Source organism: Macaca fascicularis, chromosome 19 (genome assembly GCF_037993035.2).
Source record: "Macaca fascicularis isolate 582-1 chromosome 19, T2T-MFA8v1.1".
NCBI classification, from domain to species: Eukaryota; Metazoa; Chordata; class Mammalia; order Primates; family Cercopithecidae; genus Macaca; species Macaca fascicularis.
The window spans coordinates 14407692-14430394 of record NC_088393.1 but is presented as its reverse complement, the minus strand read 5'-3'; the positions used below and the strand labels follow the sequence as shown (position 1 = coordinate 14430394).

General features: G+C 53.8%; 1 protein-coding gene across 9 annotated transcripts in view; it reads left to right on the top strand.

The window, feature by feature from the left end:
• Positions 1 to 1439: 1439 nt before the first annotated feature.
• RFX1 (regulatory factor X1) overlaps positions 1440 to 22703 on the top strand; it is a 47126-nt gene continuing 25862 nt past the window's right edge. For 4 of the 9 annotated variants that reach the window (XM_065536236.2, XM_065536233.2, XM_065536235.2 and 1 more), the window contains exons 1-2: positions 1440 to 1656; positions 14256 to 14628. In XM_065536236.2, the coding sequence (XP_065392308.1) occupies positions 14310 to 14628 (319 nt within the window). In that variant the 5' untranslated portion in view covers positions 1440 to 1656; positions 14256 to 14309. Of the gene's footprint in view, positions 1657 to 14255; positions 14629 to 20522; positions 20752 to 22703 lie in introns of those variants that run through there. The other 5 variants (XM_074026125.1, XM_074026123.1, XM_065536234.2 and 2 more) reach the window with 2 other exon arrangements.

The window sequence follows — 22703 nt, the reverse complement described above, 5'->3', positions numbered from 1 at the left end:
AATTAGCCGGGCATGGTGGTGGGCGCCTGTAGTCCCAGCTACTCAGGAGGGTGAAGCTGGAGAATGACGTGAACCCGGGAGGCGGAGCTTGCAGTGATCCGATATTGCGCCACTGCACTCCAGCCTGGGCACCAGAGCGAGACTCCGTCTCAAAAAAAAAAAAAAAAAAAATTATTTTAAACACAAGATCTGACTCTGAGCTTGCACAACGCATCTCACCTTAATCCCTGTGTTGGCGGATCCTGTCTTTATTTAAAATTGTGATGTGATGTTTTGTTCATCATAGATTTTTTCCCATTAATTTGGATATTTAACAAATACTGAATTAGAAGATTATCTTCATGACTGAGTTTTTGCGCCCAAGATGCTCACCCTAGTCCGGGCTCTGTTTCTGTCTCTTCTCGTCCTGCAGCACCCGGACAGTCACTTGAGGAAACTGAGGCACGGAGGAGCGTATGTGTGGGAGGTGTGTGTGTGGCGGGGACTGTGGTGAGCTCTCCTGGGCGGACCGAGCTCCCTGGGCTGGGCCGGGAGCTGACCTTTGCTTATCTACCGCGGTTGAAGCCGCTAATGAAGTCCCCCGCCTTGCAAAGACCTTTCCCAGGGCGGCCGCACCGCCTGCAGGACAGAGATAGCCGCGATCACCCAGGCAGCGGTGACCTTTTCCGGCTGGAGGGGACGGGGAGGCGGCAGAGGGCGCGGCGGCCGCGCTGTCTGGCCGGCTTGGGTGGAGGAGGATGTCGCCCCAGCGGGTGGGAGCTGGGATCGAACCCCGCCCCGGCCTCCCGCGTCCACCCAACCCCGACGCGGCCATGGGCAGTGGAGGCGGGGTAATGCGCGCCCAGTGGCGTAATCGAACCCCGAGCCCGGCCTTCGCTGCTGTCGTCACAGAGGGTCTGCGCTGCGTCACCGCATTCCTCCCTTGACGTCAGCGCAAGAGGCCAGAAACTGGCCCACCGAGCGAGAGAGAAATCTGGAGCGGAGCCTTCCTTTCTCGCCTTTTTAATTTGGTAAGACATGTAAAGGATACGCAGGAGTGAACTACAACTCCCAATCGGCCTTGCGTGCCAAGCATGCGCACGACCTCCAGCTAGAGAGCGCGGCAAACCTTTGGTAGATTGACGTCCTTTTAGTCGAACCAGGAGGTCGATTTTACAGCGGCAAACCAATCCCGTCCTCACAAGTCCCACCCCTTTGTTCTTAGCCAGCTGCTTCCTGCGGGAGTGACGGGCCCGGCTGCCTTTGAGGGTTCAGTTTCTTTTGATAGACATTCATATCGATGAATCAGATCGCTGGGAAGTCCAGAGGGTGTTGAAAAGCATGCATTGGGACCAATAGTTTATCTGCAAGGCCTGGCGCCGTCCAATCACTTTTCCTGGCACCGCCAATCACCCGGGGCCCCGCCCCCAGCGCGTGACGTAAGTAGGGTGGGTAGCAACAGTTGCCCCGGTGAGGGAAACGGAGGCGCCATAGCCACGGTAGTCGTGGCGACCAAGCAACCCGGCAACGCGAGTCAACAACAACAACCGCCCGGCCGACCCCCACCCCCACCCCCCCGGCCTGGCCCGGGGACCCCAGCACGTCCAGTCCCCTTCCCAACATCGACTCCGAGACCTCCGAAAAGCCTTTCCGAGAGAGCAGTGGGGAGAAGCGGAGGTAACCGGGGCGGCCCCGGGGTGGCTGGCCGGGCCGAGGCGGGCGGCGGGGCCGGGGCGGTGGATGTCTCTGTAATCACAGTCCGGGGGGAAGGGGCGGGCGGTCAAAATGGCGGCGGCGACTGTCTGGACCGTGGGGGAGGGGGCCGGGGCCCGGCTGGAACGACACCACCCGCCCCCGTCCCCGCGGCCCGGCCCCCGCGAGGGGCGGGCGCTCGCAGGCCGGCGGCTAGTGGAGGTCGGCTGGCCGGGGCGGGGGGCTTTTATATGTCGGGAGGCGCGAAGGGGCGGGCCTGGGGAGGCTGGGCCAATGGGAGCGAGGGAGGGACGAGGCGGGGCCAAGGTGGGTGGGCGGGACCAGGAGGGAAAGTATGGGCGGGGCCCGCTGGGTCTCCCCAACCTCCTCCTCCGGAACCAGGTGGGGCAACCACCACCCGGGCCTCTTCCAGATCCTTAAGCGATTGTCTTCTTCCTTAAGAGCCTTGCAGTTGTCCCCAGGACTCAGAGCTTGGACAAGTGCCTGTCCATCTGAGGCCTCGGTTTTCCATCCTATAAAATGGGGAGAATCATTGACATCGCCCTTTTCCTGCAGAACGGGGACTCCTCATTCCTTCCAGGAATTTCGCTTATGGCTTATCTTTGAACTTTTTCTTCTATCTACTGTTTCTGAATTTGGTTTGATGAAATAACTGTCAGCTAGTCCTGATTTCAACACTGCAGCCCACTCCTAAACCTGCCACCTTCTCTCTGGGAGGAGTTTCATGGAGGAGCTAGGAATCGATTTGGCTTTAGCGTGGAGGATTTGGTTTGCAGAAATCAAAGTTCATGGCAGGGAGGAGTGATCATGAGGGACTGCTTTAGAGGAACAGAAACCTGAGTGCTTTTCTCTGGGCTGCTGTTTGAGACCTGATGTTTCCTGGTTTGGGGTTGCAGGGGTTGTTCCTGGTGATGGGACGTTTCTGGGTCCTCCCCACTGAGGTCTCCCCTACTGGGAACGGGGGAGCAAATGGCGCCTGAGGAAATTTCTTAGATTTTTTTAAAGCCGCTTCTCTTGGCCAGACACATGTTTTTGTGTCAAATGAGTGTCAACCGAGTCACATGTCACTGACAAGGTCCCAGCCTCTAGGGCCACGTGGGCAGGAGCGGTCAGAGGAAAGGGGAAGCTATCCATATTTGTGAGAGGAGAATCTTTGCCACTGCTTTTTAGGGTGACAATATCCTGCCAGCTCGGGGAAAAAAAATTTTTTTTTTTTAAGTAGCCAGCCAGGCCAAGTCTCCTTGGGTTATTCTCCGTCTTGCTTTTGAGCTTAGTATTGGTGTGCAAACTGCAGCGGTTTCCTTTTAAATTAGTCAATAAATTCCAAGGAAAAGGATCATTTCAGGCTTTTCCCCAAGAGTTTGAGATTAGTCTGGTGGGGGTTGGCGGGTCCTCACTTCTCCAGGTACTTTTTCTAGCCCAGGCCCTTTTTAGAGGAGGCAGGGACTCTTTGAAAGTTAGGACAGGTGGAGATTAATTTTCAGTAAAACAAACAAGCAAACAAGAAAGCTAGAAATGCCAAGTTGCTAGAAGGATCATCAGCACTTTTGTTTTTGTTTTTGTTTTTTTTTGGAGACAGAGTCTCGCTCTGTTGCCAGGCTGGAGCGCAGTGGCTTGATCTCGGCTCACTGCAGCCTCTGCCTCCCAGGTTCAAGCGATTCTCCTGCCTCAGCCTCCTGAGTAGCTGGGACTACAGGCGAGCGCCATCATGCCTGGCTAATTTTTGTATTTTTAGTAGAGACGGGGTTTCACCATGTTGGTCAGGATGGTCTTTATCTCTTGACCTCGTGATCCACCCGCCTCAGCCTCCCAAAGTGCTGGGATTACAGGCGTGAGCCACCACGCCCGGCTAGTACTTCTTAGAAAGGCTAACTGAGCAGGCTGGGCGTGGTGGCTCACGCCTGTAATCCCAGCACTTTGGGAGGCCGAGATGGGTGGATCACCTGGAGGTCAGGAGTTTGAGACCAGCCTGGCCAGCATGGTTAAACCCTATCTCTACAAAAAATTAGCCAGGCATGGTGGCACATGCCTGTAATCCTAGCTACTCAGGAGGCTGAGGCACGAGAATTTTTTGAGCCTGGGAGGCGGAAGTTGCAGTGAGCCGAGATCGCGGGCCACTGCACTCCAGTCTGGGCAACAGAGAGTGAGACTCTTGTCTCAAAAAGAAAAAGAAAAAGCTAACTGAGCAGAAAGTGATGTTACCAATTATGTGGTCTTGTTGACTGCCTCAGTCACTAGTTCCATTTACAGGTGAAGGGCCTGAGGAGTCATTTGACTAGGAAGAGAACACTAGGTTGGTTTGAAGCAGACTTGAAACAGTCAGCTTTTCTAGCTGTGTGCTCTTAGGCGAGTTACTTAAGCTCTCTGGGCCTCGGTTTTCCCTCCTTTCATCTAGGGGCAGTAGTCCTTGGTAATCCTTTCAATCTCATGTTTCTGTGCTATGGATCCCGGAAAATAATACCTGTGGAATCTCAAATACATAGGAATTGCTGAAACTAACTAAATACAAAGTAATTGCTAACGTAGTTATGTTAATGTTAGCCTCTGCTGTTATGGTGATTGTCACTTCCTGTTCAACCCTCGGAAATACACAGTTGGCTTTTATTTTTATCATTTTGAATCCAGTGAGAGCCCTCGTGGCTTTAAAGGTTGACCCGCGTCTCGCTTGCTGGACTGTGTGGGTCGATGACAGGGAGCCAGGAAGCTGGCTACCAGGAATCCAGTTTGTAGTGGAAAAGTCACTCCCCTTGCTGCTGAATGGCCGTTCTCCGGCTTTAGGAGAGTCACTAGAAAGAAAAATCCTGGCCAGGTACAGTGTCTCAATTTGGGTGCTCACTCCCCTAGTACTTTGGGAGGCCAAAGCGGGTGGATCACTTGAGGTAAAGAGTTCGAGACCAGCCTCGCCAACATGATGAAACCCTAGCTCTACTAAAAATACAAAAAGTAGCCGGGCATGGTAGCACATGACTGCAGTCCCAGCTACTTAGGAGGCTGAGGCAGGAGAATCCCTTGAACCGGGGAGACGGAAGTTGCAGTGAGCCAAGACCGTGCCACTGCACTCAAGCCTGGGTGACAGAGCAAGACTCTGTCTCAAAACAAACAAACAAAATGCTACTTGGGCTCAGGCCTAGACTCAGTCCCAAGCCTTCCAGGAGGCAGCTGGGTGAGTGGGGATGTGGACATTGTGGGAAAGGTGGGGAGCTGGAAATGGTGTCTCTGGAGCTGAGGTCCTCACCCTTCTCCTCTGTCATGTACCTGAGCATCTCGGGGAAGGGGATGGTCAGGCTGCCCCTCCCAGAGATGCTGCCTTCGATAGCAGCTGCGCAGGACGTGGTCTTCCTAGGCTCGAGAGACTCCCACGTACTCCCCAGGCCTGTTCTGGACCAGAAGGCATTGCCTGGCTCTGTCGCACAAGCCGGTTACTGGCAGGAGGAAGTAACTTTCTCACAAGGTCTCAGCAGCCGGTAGACTGGAACCTGCCTTTGCTGCTCACTAGCAGTGTGTTCTAGTGCATCGTTTATGCTGCCTGGACAGTAAGAGTCGAAACCCCCCCATGTGCCTGCTAGTTTTCTTTTCTTTTTTTTTTTTGAGACAGAGTCCTACTCTGTCGCCCAGGCTGGAGTGCAGTGGCATGATCTCAGCTCACCACAACCTCCACCTCCAGGGTTCAAGCAATTCTCCTGCCTCAGCCCCCCAAGTAGCTGGGAATACAGATGCCCGCCACCATGCCCAGCTAATTTTTGTTTTGTTTTGGTATGGTTTTTTTGAGACAGAATTTCTCTCTTGTTGCCCAGGCTGGAGTGCAATGGCGTGATTGCACTGCAACCTCCGCCTCACAGGTTCAAGAGATTCTCCTGCCTCAGCCTCCCAAGTAGCTGGGATTACAGGTGCCTGCCACCATGCCCAGCTAATTTTTGTATTTTTAGTACAGACAGGGTTTCACCATGTTGGCCAGGCTGGTCTTGAACTCCTGACCTCAGGTGATCCACCCGCTTTGGCCTCCCAAAGTGCTGGAACTACAGGTGTGAGCCACCGCAGCAGCCTAATTTCTGTATTTTTAGTAGAGACAGGGTTTTACCATGTTGGCCAGGTTAGACTTGAATTCTGACTTCAGGTGATCTACCCGCCTCGGCCTCCCAAAGTGTTGGGATTACAGGTGTGAGCCACTGCTCCCGGCCTTGTCTGTCAGTTTTCTAGGAGCTGAGACAGAGTGAGGGGCAAGGCCCACCAGGTCTCTGCCGTTGGGGAACTTACCTTTCCAGTCATGGAGGGAAGAGGAACTAGGAGGAAGAAAATAAATCCAGCCAGATGCAGTGGCTCATGCCTGTAATCCCAGCACTTCGGGAGGCTGAGACACGAGGATCACTTAAGCTCAGGAGTTTGAGACCAGCCTGGGCAACATAGCGAGACCCCGTTTCTTAAAAAGATTAAAAAATTAGCCAGGTGTCATGGCACAGGCCTGTGGTCCCATATACTCTGGAGACTGAGGCCAGAGGATCACTTATGACCGGGAATTCAAGGTTACAGTGAGCTGTGATTGTGCCACTGCACTCCAGCCTGGGCAACAGAGCAAGACCCTGTCTCTAAAAAATGAAAAAGAAAGAAAATAAACTCAACAGGGAAACACAGTGTCAGTAAGCAAATAAAATAGTACTATGTGCTTTAGACCCAAGGAAATGCATATGAGCTGAGACCTGAATAAGGAGGAGAAGCCAGCCGTGAAAGTGGCGGTGGGGACAGCATGCCAGGTGGGAGGAAGAGGTTGGGGCCGAGGCCGTGAGGCAGGAATGGATCTGCAGCATTCTTTTTTTTTTTTTTTTGAGACGGAGTCTCGCTCTGTCACCCAGGCTGGAGTGCGGTGGCCGGATCTCAGCTCACTGCAAGCTCCGCCTCCCGGGTTCACGCCATTCTCCTGCCTCAGCCTCCCGAGTAGCTGGGACTATAGGCGCCCGCCACCTCGCCCGGCTAGTTTTTTGTATTTTTTAGTAGAGACGGGGTTTCACCGTGTTAGCCAGGATGGTCTCGATCTCCTGACCTCATGATCCACCCGTCTCGGCCTCCCAAAGTGCTGGGATTACAGGCGTGAGCCACCGCGCCCAGCCTTTTTTTTTTTTTTTTTTTTGCAGAGAGGCTCACTGTAACCTCTGCCTCCTGGGTTCAAGCAATTCTTCTACCTCGGCCTCCTGATTTTTAAAATTTTTTTGTCGAGACGGAGTCTCAGCTATGCTGCTAAGACTGGTCTCAAACTTCTGGGCTCAAGCAATCTTCCTGCCCTGGGCTCTCAAAGTGCTGAGATGACAGGCGTGAGCCGCCGTGCCTGTCCAGGATATATTTTAAAGAGACAGGGTCTTGTTCTGTTGCCCAGACTGGAGTGTGGTGGTGTGATCATAGCTCACTGAAGCCTGGAACTCCTGGGCTCAAATGATTCTCCCACCCCAGCCTCCCGAGCAGCGGGGACTTCAGTTGAGGGGTACTATGCCTAACTGATTTTTGCAGTTTTTTATAGAGATAAGGCATCACTTCGTTGCTTAGGCTGGTCTTGAACTCCTGGGCTCAAGTGATCCTCCAATCTTGGCTTCCCAAAGTGGTGGGATTATAGATGTGAGCACTGTGCCCAGTCATTAGGAGATGTGTGTGTGTGTGTGTGTGTGTGTGTGTGTGTGTGTGTATTTGTATGCATGTAGTGGCACAGTCTCATCTAACTGCAACCTCTGCCCCACCAGACGCAAGCAATCCTCCTGCCTAAGCCTCCTGAGTAGCTGGGATTACAGCCACACACCACCATGCCCAGCTAATTTTTGTATTTTTAGTAGAGACGGGGTTTCCCCATGTTGGCTAGACTGGCTTCAAACTCCTGACCTCAAATGATCCGCCCACCTCGGCCTTCCAAAGTGCTGGGATCACAGGCATGAGCCACCACACCCAGCCTCTAGGATATATTTTGGAGGAGTAATTGACAAATCTTCTAAATGAATTGAATATAGAGGATGAGAGAAACACACATCATCCCATTTAATTTTACCATTCTTCTGCAAGTTCATTATTGAAGCCATTCTACAGATGAAGAGAGTGAGTTTTCTTTCTATGTCTTTGGGAGGGCCTTGCTGAATATGTAAACCATTTGATTAGAGAATCTGGCATCCAAAACAGGGGTCAGACCAGGCGCTGTGGCTCATGCCTATAATCCCAGCACTGTGGGAGGCCAAGGTGGGAGGATCACCTGAGGTCAGGAGTTCAAGACCAGCCTGGCCAACATGGTGAAACCCCATCTGTACTAAAAATACAAAAGCTAGCCAGGTATGGTGGCGGGCACCTGTAAACCAGCTTCTCAGGAGGCTGAGGCAGGAGAATCGCTTGAACCTGGGAGGCAGAGGTTGCAGTAAGCAGAGACTGTGCCATTGCACTCCAGCCTGGGCAACAAGAGTGAAACTTTGCCTCAAAAAAAAAAAAAAAAAAAAAAACCAACACAGGGGTCAACAAACTATGGCCTGCTGCCTATTTTTGTTTGACTGGTGAGCGAAGAATGATTTTTATATTTTAAAATTATTGGAAATATCAAAACTGGAATTATATTTCATGATATGTGAAAATTACATGAAGTTAAAATCTCAGTGTCTAGAAATAAAGTTTTATTCGCACACAGCCTGCTCATTTGTTTACCTATTGTGCATGGCCACTTTCACATTACAGTGGCAGAGTTGAACAACTGCTGCAAAGACTAGCCACAAAACTGAAAATGTTTACTGCTTGGCCCTTTACAGAACTTTGCCAAGCCCTCATTTAAAGTAACAGATTTAAACAATCTCCATAAACAGCTGCTGGCTTTGAAGATAGGTGCAGCCACTAGTGCTTTTCTTGGCAGATTCATTGCCAAAGAATAGTTTGTTCAGTAATGCCCTTGTTTTATGTGCCAGGCTCCATAAAGAAAGGGTTCTCATGCTCAAATATATGGACAATACCTCATGCTATATATGTGATTTATTTCTCTCTAGGGAACAAACCTGCATAATTGCTTAATATAGGCTCCTTAAAAGGTAGAAAAGGGCTCTTTGGTCAAATAATTGTAGGAAAAAGATTGACAATCACAGTGCTGAGAAGGCCTCCAATAGAGAAGTTGGTTTGGTTGTTCCTTGATCTCCCACCTCCTCCTTTTGAGCTTAGCCTTTTAGAAATTAATCATCACCTCCTCTTCTTGCCCCTGAGTGGAAGGGATGAGGCCCATGGGCTTTGTCCCTAGGAGGAGAAAGAGCCAGTAAGTGAGGAGCTTTTAAAGCCCTTTCTTTGTGGGAGGGGCCACAAGGGGCCAGCTCTCTTAGGGCTGAGAAAGCCAAGGCCAGCATTTCTCAGAGTGCTGTCAGGACTGGCTGCCTCAGAATCATCTAAGGGACTAGCTGAAACAGACTCTGGGGCCATTTCAGACTCACTGGGCAGCAGAGCCTAGGAATCTGCATGATGTTGCCGATGAAAGCTTAGGTTGGATTTCCTCTTGGTGTCCCCTCCCAAGAGCTTGAAGATCCTCTCTCCTTCCTCCTCTATCCCAACCTGGCTTGGATATTTGTTGAATGAATAATAACACCTGCCACTTATCAGTGTTTATTGGGTGCTGAGCTGATCTCGTTGGATCTTTTTTTTTTTTTTTTCTTGAAACAGAGTCTTGCTCTGTCACCCAGTCACCCAGGCTGGATTGCAGTGGTGTGATCTCTGCTCACTGCACCCTCTGCCTCCCAGATTCAAGTGATTCTCCTGCCTCAGCCTCCTGAATTGCTGGGACTACAGGCACAAGCCACCATACCTGGCCAATTTTTGTATTTTTAGTAGAGATGGGTTTTCGCCATGTTGGCCAGGCCGGTCTCAAACTCCTGACCTCAGGTGATCCACCTGCCTCGGCCTCCCAAAGTGCTGGGATTATAGGTGTGCGCCACTGCACCCGGCCTGATCTCATTGGATCTTTGTAGCAATTTGATGAATTGGGTGTTCTCGTTATCCCCAGGTGACAGGCAAACTGAGGCCCAGAAGAAGGTTGGTAATATGTTCATGAGTTAAGACACAGCGCCAGGGTTCATGTGGGTGAGGGTCTGACACCAGGCAGATGAAGGGTCATTGGCTACAGTGACTTGAGTACCCGAGCTGGGCCAGATTTGGACCCGGTGGTGTGAGGAACCTCCTCCCGTCTAACTCTGGCAGAAGGAGTTTGGGGAGGGCAGGGACTGGAGGAAGATGGTCTTCGCCCTGTTCAAAGCAGGCAGTAGCCTTTTCTCTCTCACGGTGGGCAAGGTTCCCTGCTGCCCGAGTCCCTGGGCCTCGGAGCACTAAGGCTGGCCACCTGCTAGGTGGGAAGGCCCCAAACGGCTTCTCATCCTGCCTGCCTCCACTCCTCCTACCAGAGTGACCTCACCTGGCAGGAAGCGTGGCCCCAGGGCCCTGTCAGCTCAGTTCCCGCCAGCCAGGAGGGTCCTGGGGTCCCTTCCCAGCCTGCCACAAGCCCGGAGGGCACACCCAAGAGGCAAGTGTAAGATCCTGTTTCCTTCATCCTCAGCAGCCCAAAGCTCTGGACGCTGGAAGGGAGGCAGGGCCAGGAGGTACTTTCATCTTTCCTGGAACTGTGTTAAAGGGCCCTGGGCAGTGAAGGGAGCCAGAGCCATTTCCTGCGTGCTTATAGCATGCCAGATGCCTGGCCACGCGCTGCCCACAGGATCAGGTGGAACTCCTCAGAGGCCCCGCCTTTTAGGGCCAGCTGTCCTCCCATTTCACAGACGGAGCCATAGAGACTCCCCTCAAAAGCCACACAGCTAGGAGGAAGCCAAGTTCAAATCATGGCACATCCATCCCTGTCCAGGGCTTGTTTCTCACCTGCCTTGCCCCACTGCTAACTCCGACACCTCTTGAGTTTGGCATCCAAGGGCAGAACCTGGAACCCAGGGGGAGGGAGGCACAGAGAGGCATGAAGGATGGGAACCACTGCACTGCCCGGCCTCCTGTGGGCTGCTCGGGCTGACTTCCCCCTCGCCAGTTCTGCTGCCCTTAACTGCGGCCTTTGGAAGGGGGTGTAACCTCTGCAGGTGACGCTTGGGTCTCCCTGTTGGAAGAACTGGCAAGATGCCATGTACTGACTTTAAGAAACAAATGAAGATTGGGCGTAGTGGCTCATGCCTGTAATCCCAGCACTTTGGGAGGCCAAGGCAGGTGGATTACTTGAGGTCAGGAGTTCGAGACCTGCCCAGCCAACATGGTGAAACCCTGTCTCCACTAAAAACACAAAAATTAGCCGGGTGTGGTGGCAGGTGCCTGTAGTACCAGCTACTCGGGAGGCTGAGGCAGGAGAATCACTTGAACCTGTGGGGGCAGAGGTTGCAGTGAGCCGAGATCGCACCACTGTACTCCAGCCTGGATGACAGTGATACTCCGTCTCAAAAAAAAAAAAGCAAATGAGCCCTGTGCCTGGCATCCTGAGTGGGGATGGAGGCTGACATATGTATCTGGGGGTCAGAAAGACCTGCGTTCAATCCCCCCGTCACCAGTTGCTCAAGGCTTTCAGCAGCCTACCCCTCAGCCTCGCTCAACTTGTCTGTAAAATGGGCATGATGGTGCCTCCCTCACACGGCTGCTGGGAGGAGGTGACCTCAGTGGAGGGCTCTGGGGGCTCCTGGTCAACCAACAACAGTTGTTGTTTTTTACCTCCTCCTTCCTTTGAGGGTCACCCTGCAGCTGGAGGGCCACCTGGGAACATCGTGACACACAGGTGCTGAGTGTTAGTGCAGAAGAGGCTCTGGTCCAGTTGCCAGCCAGGATGCAGTACTGCCCGGTGTCACAGCCAGCTGCAGGCAGGGCTCTCAGACCCAAATGCCTTCCGGGGCCAGGCAGGAGCCACAAAAGCATGGAGCTGGAGCCTTTCCTCTTAACCACTCATGCCTCTGTCCCATTGTCTCTCAAATGCTTCGGAGCTGGGGATAGGGCTCATAAGTACAAGGGTCCCCAAACCATCTGCCGATCCCCTGCTGCAGCAGGGCTGAGACGGAGGGAGGCCATGCCCAGCCCAGCACCTAGGAGAGGGACACGCCCTTTAGCAGCCAGGCCCGCCCTGTTCTTTCCTTTTGTTTTGTTTTGCTCTGAGACAGGGTGTTGCTCTGTCACTGAGGCTGGAGTGCAGTGGAGCAATCTCACAATCTCAGCTCACTGCAACTTCCACGTCCCAGGTTCAAGCGATTCTCCCACCTCAGCCTCCTGAGTAGCTGGGATTACAGGCGCGCACCACTACTCCCATTTAATTTTTTTTGAGACAGAGTGTCACTCTGTTGCCCAGGCTGGAGTGCAGTGACAAGATCTCAGCTCATTGCAACTTCCGCCTCTCAGTTTCAAGCGATTCTCCTGCCTCAGCCTCCTAAGTAGCTGGGATTACAGGCACGTGCCATCATACCCAGCTGATTTTTGTATTTTTAGTAGAGACGGGGTTTCACCATGTTGACCAGGCTGGTCTTGAACGCCTGACTTCAGGTGATACAGCCGCCCCGGCCTCCCAAAGTGTTGGGATTACAGACGTGAGCCACCGAGCTCGGCCAAGGCCAGCCCTGTTCTGAGGTCAGCCACAGCTGCCAGGTTCTCAGTGCAGCCTGGGCCTGCTCCCAGTCCCATCGCCCCTGGCCACAGAAGGGTACTGTCCCACTGATGAGCTTACATCTGGTGTCAAGACCCATAACTGCCCCCGGGCACAGGGCCCAAAAAGCCCCTGTGGCCTCATGCAGCTCACAGGAGCTTTTTGGACTCAAAACACCTTCCCACTGGGAATGCTGATCAGAATCCCAAGTCCAGATGGCAGGCACGCAGGGAACTGGCACGGGTCCCCGGGAGACAGCTTTCCCCATGACTCTGCTTCCCGGCAATAAACTGATGAGTCAGGAGTGCAGAACACCAGAGTTCAAACGCAGCCCTGCCACTTCCCGGCTGTGTGGCCTGGGGCAAGCACCTTAACCTCTCTGAGCCTCAGCTCCCTATCTAGCAGACAGAACCCAAACCCGGACATGGTTGTTGGAAAGTTTAAAATGAAATAGGCCGGGCGTGGTGGTTCACACCTAGAATCCCAGCACTTTTTGGGAGGCTAAGGCAGGAGAATCGCTTGAGCCCAGGGGTTCAAGACCAGTCTGTGCATGATAATGAAACTCCTGTCTCTGAAAAAAATAATTATATGTATATATCTCTCTATGTGTATATAAATATACATATAAATATATAGATATACAAATATACATATACACATAATGTATATATGTATACATATTTACATTACATATATAATATAAATATACATATATACACACATATGCATATTTCAATATACGCATACTATATACACACATATATGTATATTTTTATATGTATATGTATGTTTCAACATATAAATAAAAATGTGTATATACACACACACACACACACATATATATATATTTAGACAGAGTCTTGCTGTGTTGCCCAGGCTGGAGTGCAGTGGTGCAATCTTGGCTCATTGCAACCTCCGCCTCCCAGGTTCAAGTGATTCTCCTGCCTCCGGAGTAGCTGAGACTACAGGTATGCACCACTACGCCCGGCTAAATTTTGTATTTTTAGTAGAGATGCGGTTTCACCATGTTGGCCAGGCTGGTCTCAAACTCCTGACCTCAAGCGATCTGCTTGCCTCAGCCTCCCAAAGTGCTGGAATTACGTGTGTGAGCCACTGTGCCTGGCCTAATATATATTTTATTTTATTATTTTATTTTATTTTTTTGAGACAGTCTCACTCTGCTGCCCAGGCTGGAGTACAGTGGTGTGATCTTGGCTCACTGCAAGCTCCGCCTCCTGGGTTCATGCCATTCTCCTGCCTCAGCCTCCCGAGTAGCTGGGACTACAGGCGCCCGCCACCATGCCCGGCTAATTTTTTGTATTTTTAGTAGAGATGGGGTTTTACTGTGTTCGCCAGGATGGTCTCGATCTCCTGACGCCCACCTCGGCCTCCCAAAGTGCTGGGATTACAGGCGTGAGCCACTGCGCCCTGCCTAATGTATATTTTTAAAAGGTGAACTAACATAGGGAAAGTGCCCAGCCCCATGCCTGGCCTGCAGAAGCCCTCAGGAAGTGCCCACTTGGGGTCCTCAGCTAAGGAGATGGAGGCAAGGCAGGGGGCAGCCCCTGGCATTTGAGACTGAACCAGTGAGAACTGTACCATTTTTCTCTGGGTGAGGGCACAGAGCAACCACACGGGCCCAAGTTCCCCCACAGTGTGGGGAAATGTGATCCTACATGGATGTGGGGGTCTCTGGGTACCAGGGACTGGGAAGGCAGGAGTCCTGGCTTGGGGTGAGTCGGGGGTGCAGAGTGGGGATCCAGCCCTGGTTTACAGCCGGTCCCCCTTCAGTGACGGGTTGGATATTTCTGGCCACCAGCCTGGGGATTTAATTAAGTTAGTGATGAACCCAAGCACATCTCCAGGGAGCCCAGAGCTGTCCCTGCTTTCTCTGCCTGTGGATTAATTCCTGTTTTTCCTTCTTTTGTTTTGTTTTGTTTTTCTCTCCCCCCTCCCTGTCTTTCTTCCCAAGGAATAAAAAAAAAAAAAAAAAGCCTTATTTATTATCATTTTCCCCACCGTTGGCATGGCAACACAGGCGTATACTGAGCTACAGGCAGCCCCGCCACCATCCCAGCCGCCACAGGCCCCGCCACAAGCCCAGCCTCAGCCGCCACCGCCACCACCCCCAGCGGCACCCCAGCCCCCACAGCCGCCCACCGCTGCTGCCACCCCTCAGCCCCAATATGTCACCGAGCTGCAGAGCCCCCAACCCCAGGCACAGCCACCGGGCAGCCAGAAGCAGTACGTGACAGAGCTCCCGGCTGTACCCGCACCCTCACAGCCGACTGGTGCACCCACCCCGTCGCCTGCACCCCAGCAGTACATCGTGGTCACTGTCTCTGGTAAGTGCTGCGCGCTCGTGTGTCCCGAAAACTCCTCTCAGAGTTGTTCAGGTAGCTTAGCCCCCAGGTGTGAAGGCACAGGGCTGCTATGCCCCCCAAGGTTTCTGGATGGGACTTGGGGCATCACTAGGGCAGGGGTGCTCAAGCCATACAAGGAGGCCTCTGTCCCCCCAAACTCCTTCCCAGCAGAGCAGATCTTAGAGCTTCTGTTTTTGGTTTTATTTTGTTTTTTGAGACAGAGTCTCATTCTGTTGCCCAGGCTGGAGTGCAGTAGTGCAATCACAGCTCACTGCAGCCTCAACCTTCCAGGCTCAAGCAATCCTCCCACCTCAGCCTCCCAAGTAGCTGAGACACAGGTGCCCACCACCATGCCTGGATAATTTTTTAAATTTTTTGTAGTGATGGGGTCTCCCCATGTCGCTCAGGCAGGTCTGAAACTCCTGGCCTCAAATGATCCTCCCACCTCAGTCTCCTGAGTTGCTGGGACTACAGGTGTGCAGCTGTGCCCAGCTAACGTTTTTTTTTGTTTTGTTTTGTTTTGTTTTTGTGTTTTTTGTAGAGATGAGGTCTTGCCATATTGCCTAGGCTGGTCTCAAACTCCTGGGCTCAAGCGATCCTCCTGCCACAGCCTCCCAAAATGCTGGGAATACAGGCATGAGCCACCATGCTCAGCCTCTTAGAGCTGCTCTGACCTCTCTTTGCAAGTAAGATGTCCCTGGAAGAAGGGTTTGGGCAGTGGCATCAAAATTTGCATGGACCTGTGGGAGACAGAGGGTGCGGTCCAGGCCTGGCCTGTCTACACACCAGTCTTTTGATCTCCCTGCTCTGGTTTCCTCGTTTGTGGTGGAATCATCATAGCTCCTCGCTCTCAGGGGACACATGCGAGGGTCTAATAGCCAGGATGGCCTCGAGTGGGCACTTCAGGGAGGTCAGCTGTGGGGGGCCTGTACATGTCACCTCCCCTTCCTGGAGGAGCCACGCTGTTATTTTGGGCAGGATCCAGGCTCCGGCCCTTTTCTTTGTTTTTGCTTTTCTTTCTCATGACATAGGCTAAGGCACACAGGACCTGCGTTGAGAGCAGGCCATCTTGGACAGACCTGTTGCCCTCTGAGCATTTCCCACAGTAAACGTAGTGATGATGTTTTGGCTTGTTTAGGGTCTGCCTGAGGGCTGGGTGTCTGTCTCGACTGACTCAGTGCTCTGATGGGAATGGCAGCACAGCCTGGGCATTGGACTAGATTTGTGTGTTTTTTTGGTTTAGAGATGGGGTCTTGCTATGCTGTCCAGACTGACCTCAAACTCTTGGGCTCAAGTGATTCTCCTGCCTCAGCCTCGTGGGTAGCTGGGACTACAGGCCTCTGCGACTGTGCCCAGCTGGTGTGTTTTTAATGTGCTCTGTGGAGGACGGAGGCCTCAGTGGGAGCCTGGATCACAGCTCGCTCTGGTCCTTCTCAGAATGGGAATGGAAGGGGTGAGACCATCAGGGCATCCTGAGGGGCTATGGAAGGGGTGGGTGAAGATGTGATTGGGGACCATAAGGTCATAAAGAGTCATCAAAATATGTAGCAATTCGCCACGTGCAGTGGCACACGTCTGTAATCCCACCACTTTGGGAGGCCGAGATGGGCGGATCACTTGAGGTCAGGAGTTCGAGACCCGCCTGGCCAACATGGTGAAACCCCGTCTCTACTAAAATATAAAAATTAGCTGGGTGTGGTGGCACGAGCCTGTAATCCCAGCTACTCAGGAGGCTGAGGCAGGAAAAATCACTTAAACCCGGGAGGCAGAGATTGCAGGGAGCTGAGATTGCGCCACTGCACTCCAGCCTGGGTGATGGAGCGAGAATCCATCTCAAAAAAAAAAAAAAAAAACGAAAAGTGTAGCAATTGGCCCCGTCGTGGAACAGAGCAGATGGGGCTGGGACCCTGGGCAGTGTCCCAGAGGCTTCTGGCAGTGTCCACATGAGAGGTCCAGGGCCTCTGGGAGAGGTTTGGGATGGGGACATGCAGGGACTCAGGGCAGTGATTCTTTACTGTATGGACGGAGTGGAGATGTCCACATGAGCGCCACACTTAGTGCCCTCCTGCCTGTGTAGACACAGCCCTGCCCTGGTTGAGGTCGGGCTGCGGACTGGTGAGCCTCTGGTGGGTCTCAGCGCTGCTCAGAAATCCTGCAACATTTCCTTAACAGTGAACTTCATGCTCCAAGAAACCCATTCTCCCTCTACCCCGCCTTCACCTCCATCACCTCTGTCTCATATTATGCTTCTGGTTCCTCACCCTGCAGGCAGCGTTACTGGGGACAGAGTACCATCAGGCAACCACAGGGACCCCTTCTCCCGCCCAACTCCTGGGGTGCATCTGCACCCACCACCTCTGCCTTCTCCTTGGATGAAGCAGCATCGCCCATATCCAGGACACGCTTCTGCCATTGCTCCTTCTAGTCCCTTCCGCATGACTTAATCCCCCTCTTGCAGATCTTCCGATCCACCCATCAAGGTGGAAGAGCACCCATTTTGTTTATTTTTTATGTATTTATTTTTTGAGACAGGGTCTTGCTCTGTCGCCCAGGCTGGAGTGCAGTGTTGCAATCATGGCTCACTGTAACCTCCAACTCCTGGGCTCAGTGATACTCTCACCTTAGCCTCCCAAGTAGCTGGGACTATAGGCAATTTTTTTTTTTTTTTTTTTTTTGTGAAACAAAGTCTCGCTCTGTCACCCAGGCTGGAGTACAGTGGCGCGATCTCAGCTCACTGCAAGCTCTGCCTCCCGGGTTCACGCCATTCTCCTGCCTCAGCCTCCCAAGTAGCTGGGACTACAGGCGCCCGCCACCAGGCCCAGCTAATTTTTTGTATTTTTAGCAGAGACGGGGTTTCACTGTGTTAGCCAGGATGGTCTCGATCTCCTGACCTCGTGATCTGCCCACCTCGGCCTCCCAAAGTGCTGGGATTACAGACATGAGCCACCACGCCCAGCCTAATCTTTTAATTTTTTTGTAGCAACAGTCTCACTATGTTGCCCAGGCTGGTCTTGAACTCCTGGCCTCAAACAATCCTCCCACTTCAGCCTCCCAAAGTGCTGGAATTACAAGTGTGAGCCACCACGCCCAGCCAAGCCCCCATTTTATCCAGGAACCTCCAGCTCCTGGACCCCTTGCCGCTGGCCCCCTTTTCCCCAAAGATCCCCTCCTGTGAGGCCTCCAGGAGCCCTCTGCCCTGGTCTCCGCCCAACCCCCTGCAGCCACTCCGTGGTCCCCTCTGCTGCTTCTCCTCATCTCCCTGACCTTGTCGACAAAGGAGGGAGAGCTCCAGACTCAGGCCTGGGAACCTCTCTTAGCTCCTGTAGTTCTCCTTTCATAATGGCCTCATCCTGTGTCCCAGCTCTCAATGCCCACACCGAGGTCTCCAGCCTGGGCTGCAACCCTGAACCCCAGGACCCCACATCTAGCCACTCTTGACTCATCCACTCGGTGTTGAACTCGCTGCAGGCCAGTGCAGCCAAATTGAATTCTGCATTTTTCCCTCTTCAAATCTTCTCTCCTTCAAGATTTTCTTATCCTCCCAGGCCCAAGGTCAGTCTTGTTTCTGTCCTACTCCTCCTTGAGTAAGACCTCTTGGCTCCACCTCCTAAACTCTTCCAGAACCCACCTGCCTCTTCCACTTCTACGACCCCAATCCTGGTCCAGCTTCTGCCCTCACAGTCTGACCCCTCCCAGCAGCCAGAGGGAGCTGGTTCACAACTGCCCATTAGGTCCTGTCACATCCTAGCTCGACCCTGATGGCTTCAAGCCAGGTGGTTCCATGGGCCCTCTTTGAGAAACCCCAGCCTAGGCTTTCTCACTCTGGGAGAGCAGGCTCCTTCCCCTGATACCTGACAAAAAAAGGGCTTTAAAAGCTACACACACACACACACACACACTCTCTCTCTCTCTCTCTATATATATATATGTGTGTGTGTGTGTGTGTGTGTGTGTGTGTATATATATATATATAAAAAAAAAAATAAGCTGGGCATGGTGGCGGGCACCGTAATCCCAGCTACTTGGGAGGTCGAGGCAGGAGAACTGCTTGAACCTGGGAGGTGGAGGTTGCAGTGAGCCAAGATTGTGCCATTGCACTCCAGCCTGGGCAACAAGAGTGAAACTCCGTCTCAAAAAAAAAAAAACTGCTCCACACACCCTGTGCCCCTACTAGCAAATGCCAAGCCCCTTCAACTCTGGCCTGCCAGCCTCCCAGCCTCGCCCACTTCCACCCATCCCCTCACATACCTGGTCCAGCCCCCCTGGCCTTCCTACAGCTCCACAAACCCGCCAGGCTCAGTCCTGCCTCCTGACTTTTGCACTCGGTACCCTCTGCCAGGAGCACTCCCTGCCCCAGACCCTCTGGGAGCTTGCCTCTTGTCTCCCTCAGGTCTCTGCTCAGACACCACCTTTCTGACTCCCACACCTCCCTGCCCCTGCCCCCACTGCTCACTCTCTGTCTTCTTGTTTGTTTGTTTTTGAGACAAAGTCTCACTGTGTCACCCAGGCTGGATGCAGTGGTGCGATCTCAGTTCACTGCAACCTCTGCCTCCCAGGTTCAAGCGATTCTTCTGCCTCAGCCTCCTGAGTAGCTGGGATTACAGGGGACACCACCACGCCAGGCTAATTTTTGTATTTTTTGGTAGAGATGGCGTTTTGCCATGTTGGCCAGGCTGGTCTTGAACTCCCTACCTCAAGTAATCTGCCCGCCTCGGCCTCCCAAAGTGCTGGGATTACAGGCATGAACCACTGCGGCCCGCTGGTCTTCTTAACACTTATCACCACTTGAAGTTATGATAATGGGAGGGTGGGGGTGCCCACCTGCAGGCAGGGCTCTGTCAGTGCTCAGTCTCTGTGGAATGACTGAGGAGCACCAGCCTGACCCAGAACAGCCTAGAGGAGCACCTAGCATAGCCATCATGTCCTGTCAGCTCCTGCATGGCTGACTGTTTGCAAGAGGCCTCGCATGTCACCAGTGGATGACTCTGCTTGCCCCCCAGAGTGTCTGATGGGTCCTGATCCACGCCCTAGGTGTGGGTCTTACCTGCTTCAGGGTCCAGGCTCCCTAGAGCCAGGGTCTGGAGTGGGCACACAGCTCCAGGCTCCACCACTCCCCAAGTCCTTCCACTCTTGGCCTTGGCTTCTCCAGCTCTTCCCGCACTCCCCCAGGGAGGCCCTGGTGCTTCAAAGTCAAGACCAAGTCCCTGCACTTTGGGAAGCTGAGGCAGGCAGATCAGCTGAGGTCAGGAGTTCAAGACCAGCCTGGCCAACATGGTGAAACCCCATCTCTAATAAAAATACAAAGATTAGCCTGGCGTGTTGGCGTGTGCCTGTAGTACCAGCTACTAGGGAGGCTGAGGCAGGAGAATCGCTTGAACCTGGGAGGTGGAGGTTGCAGCGAGCTGAGATCGTGCCATTGCATGAACAAGAGCAAGAAGTCAAGAGCAAGGCATGGTCTTTGGGTCAGACAGAGCCAGGCGGGACTCTAAGTAGCTGTGGGGCATGGAGAGGTGACCTCTGTGTCCGCCATCTTGGTAGTGCTCCCAGGAGGGTACTCTGTACCCAGGAGGGCCGGCTGCAGCAACCCTGCTGTCCCCAGAACTCTCTGGGGCTCACTTGGTCAGGTGGTGGCTTAGTCGCCTTTCACAGTGGTCCCAGGGAATTTCATTTCCCTGCCATCTACATTCTGGCAGTTGCCAGCCTGTCCCCAGAAGGGTCACTGGGCAGTGCTTCCTGGATTTGTTCTGAGGAAGAGGAGGTTGGCTTGTGCCCTGCCAGCTGTCCCCTCCCCCACCCCTTGCAGTAACTCCCCAGCCTTCCTCCCTGAGCCTCTGCCAGGTTAGCGCCCCTCCTCATCTAAGGGTGGCCGGGGCCACGTGAGCGCCGGGGAAGCGGGAGTAACTGACACCAGTGAAGGCTGCCATAAGGCACCTGGGACTTCTCCCAAGCCAGGAGCAATCGGAGCTGACCAGAGACCCAGGGAGTCGGCAGGGAAGAGGAAGGGAGGGGCCTGGACCCAGACTTGGAGCCTGGGGCTGGACGCCAGCTGACACCAACACCAGACACAGCTCACCCAGCCCCAGTCCACGCCTGCCCTGCCTAAAGGTGACTTTGGAGGTGGTAGGAAGGAAGATCAAGTTTCCCTGGTCAGGAACAATACTAGATCCATAAATCCCTGTCCTCAGAGGCCATCAGACTCTCCCAGAACCCAAGGCGGGAGGAGTGTGCTGTGGGCTCTGGCAGCCACTCCCCGGAAGGTGAAACTGAGCTGGCCTACAGGGAACAGGGCCGCCCTGAAGGAGGGGCCGAGTCCAGCCCTTCTTCCCCGCTTCTCTCTCACTTGGGGTTTGGGGGGTCCAAGAAGAGTTGTGTCCAGACAGGGAAGTGGAGGGCGTTTGTCAGCATTCTCAAGCACAGATGGGGAAACTGAGGTTGGAGCAGACACAGGACAGAGGACACTAGGGGCAGCAGGGGCCCCTCCAGGAGCCCCTGGGGCAGGAGGCAGAGAGTCAGGTGGCCTCATTTGTCCATGGGGAAGGGGGCCAGGCCCCCACAGTGGATGCCAGGAGCCCAGCCTCTCGGGTCTCCCCTGGGCTCCCCCAAGTAGCTCATTTAATGTTTGAGTAGGTCTAGATGGGGAAGTGCGGGGCTTGGGGAGGACGGGTGCCCACTTGTCAGGGTCATTCCACTGCTCAGAGATGTTGATGTGTTAGATTCAGGGACAGGAAATCGGCCGCTGTTTCCTGAGACAGTGGGGGCCTCCCTGGCCTCCTGCACATGCCCAGAGTGGCGATCTCCGGCAGAGAGATGCAGACGCTCGCTCGCAGACTCAGCGCCACCCCCCACTTCCCCTCCGGGCTTCCCTTCGCTGAAACACAGAGAGGGCCAGACCCAGCAGTGGAGGGGCCCTGCCCCGGCCGCAGGCAGACAGGGACAGCTGCACAGGAAGCCCTCATCCGCACGAGTCGCTCAGGCTCACCTGTTCAGCCTCGTGGCGCATCCCCTGGTGCCCTCCTGGGCTGGCAGGCACGGGGTCCCAGCCTTGAGGGCTACCCCAGAGGCAGGAGACGGGCAAGGCTGCTTCCTGGAGATAGCCACCTGGTCCCAGCAGGTCCCCAGGCCTCCTCCTGCTGTGGGTCCTGCTCAGGGACCAGTCCCTGAGCCCCGGAGGTGGTGGGGGCCAGCCCACCACTCCCTGCCCACCTTGAGCTTCCTGGGTGAGACACTATCCCTTAGGCTGGGCCTGAGTCCTTGGGCCCCACGGACCCAGGTGTGCAGGGCCGGTCACGTGACTTGGGGCTGTCTCGGGTTTCTCTCCGGAGGGGCCCTCTCAGTGAGGGCCTCCTCCCTTATGGCCCAGGGAAGCCTAAAGATACCAGGGAAGATTCAGCAAAACATAGGGGCCTGTGGAATTGGCTGCACGGGCAGCTGGTCAGGCAGGCCTGGGATTGACCAAATGCCCCACAGCCCACATGTGGCCACGCAGAGGCCTCCCCTGCCACCTCCTCCCACATCTTGCAACCCCCGCCCCTAACACACACTCATGCCCTCTGTCCTTGACTTGGCCTTTGCATCTGCCCTGGACAACCCTGCTGTCCTGTCCAGGCCCCTCTCCTTCCTGTGCCCTGCCTGGACACCCGAGACCAAGTCTGGATACCTGGGTCCCCGTAGACCCCCAGCTTACTTTCTTTCCTGTGCCCATATACCCAAGTCCACACATCCCTGCCCTTGGGGCTCAGCCCAGGCAGAACCAGTGACTCCAGGTTCCATGTGTGGTATGAGGTTTGTGTGGGCCCAGAGGGGAACCTGTGTCGTGGCCTGCACGGTGGATGGTGCATTTGACCTTGGACAGATCACGTCCTTGCTTCTGGTCTCTGTTGCCTTGTCTGAAAATGGGTTATAAAAGCTCTTACTGTCAGCTGGGCGCAGTTGCTCACGCCTGTAATCCCAGCACTTTGAAAGACCGAGGCGGGCGGATCACTTGAAGCCAGGAGTTCAAGAGCAGCCTGGCCAACATGGCAAAACCCCATCTCTACTAAAACCACAAAAATTAGCTG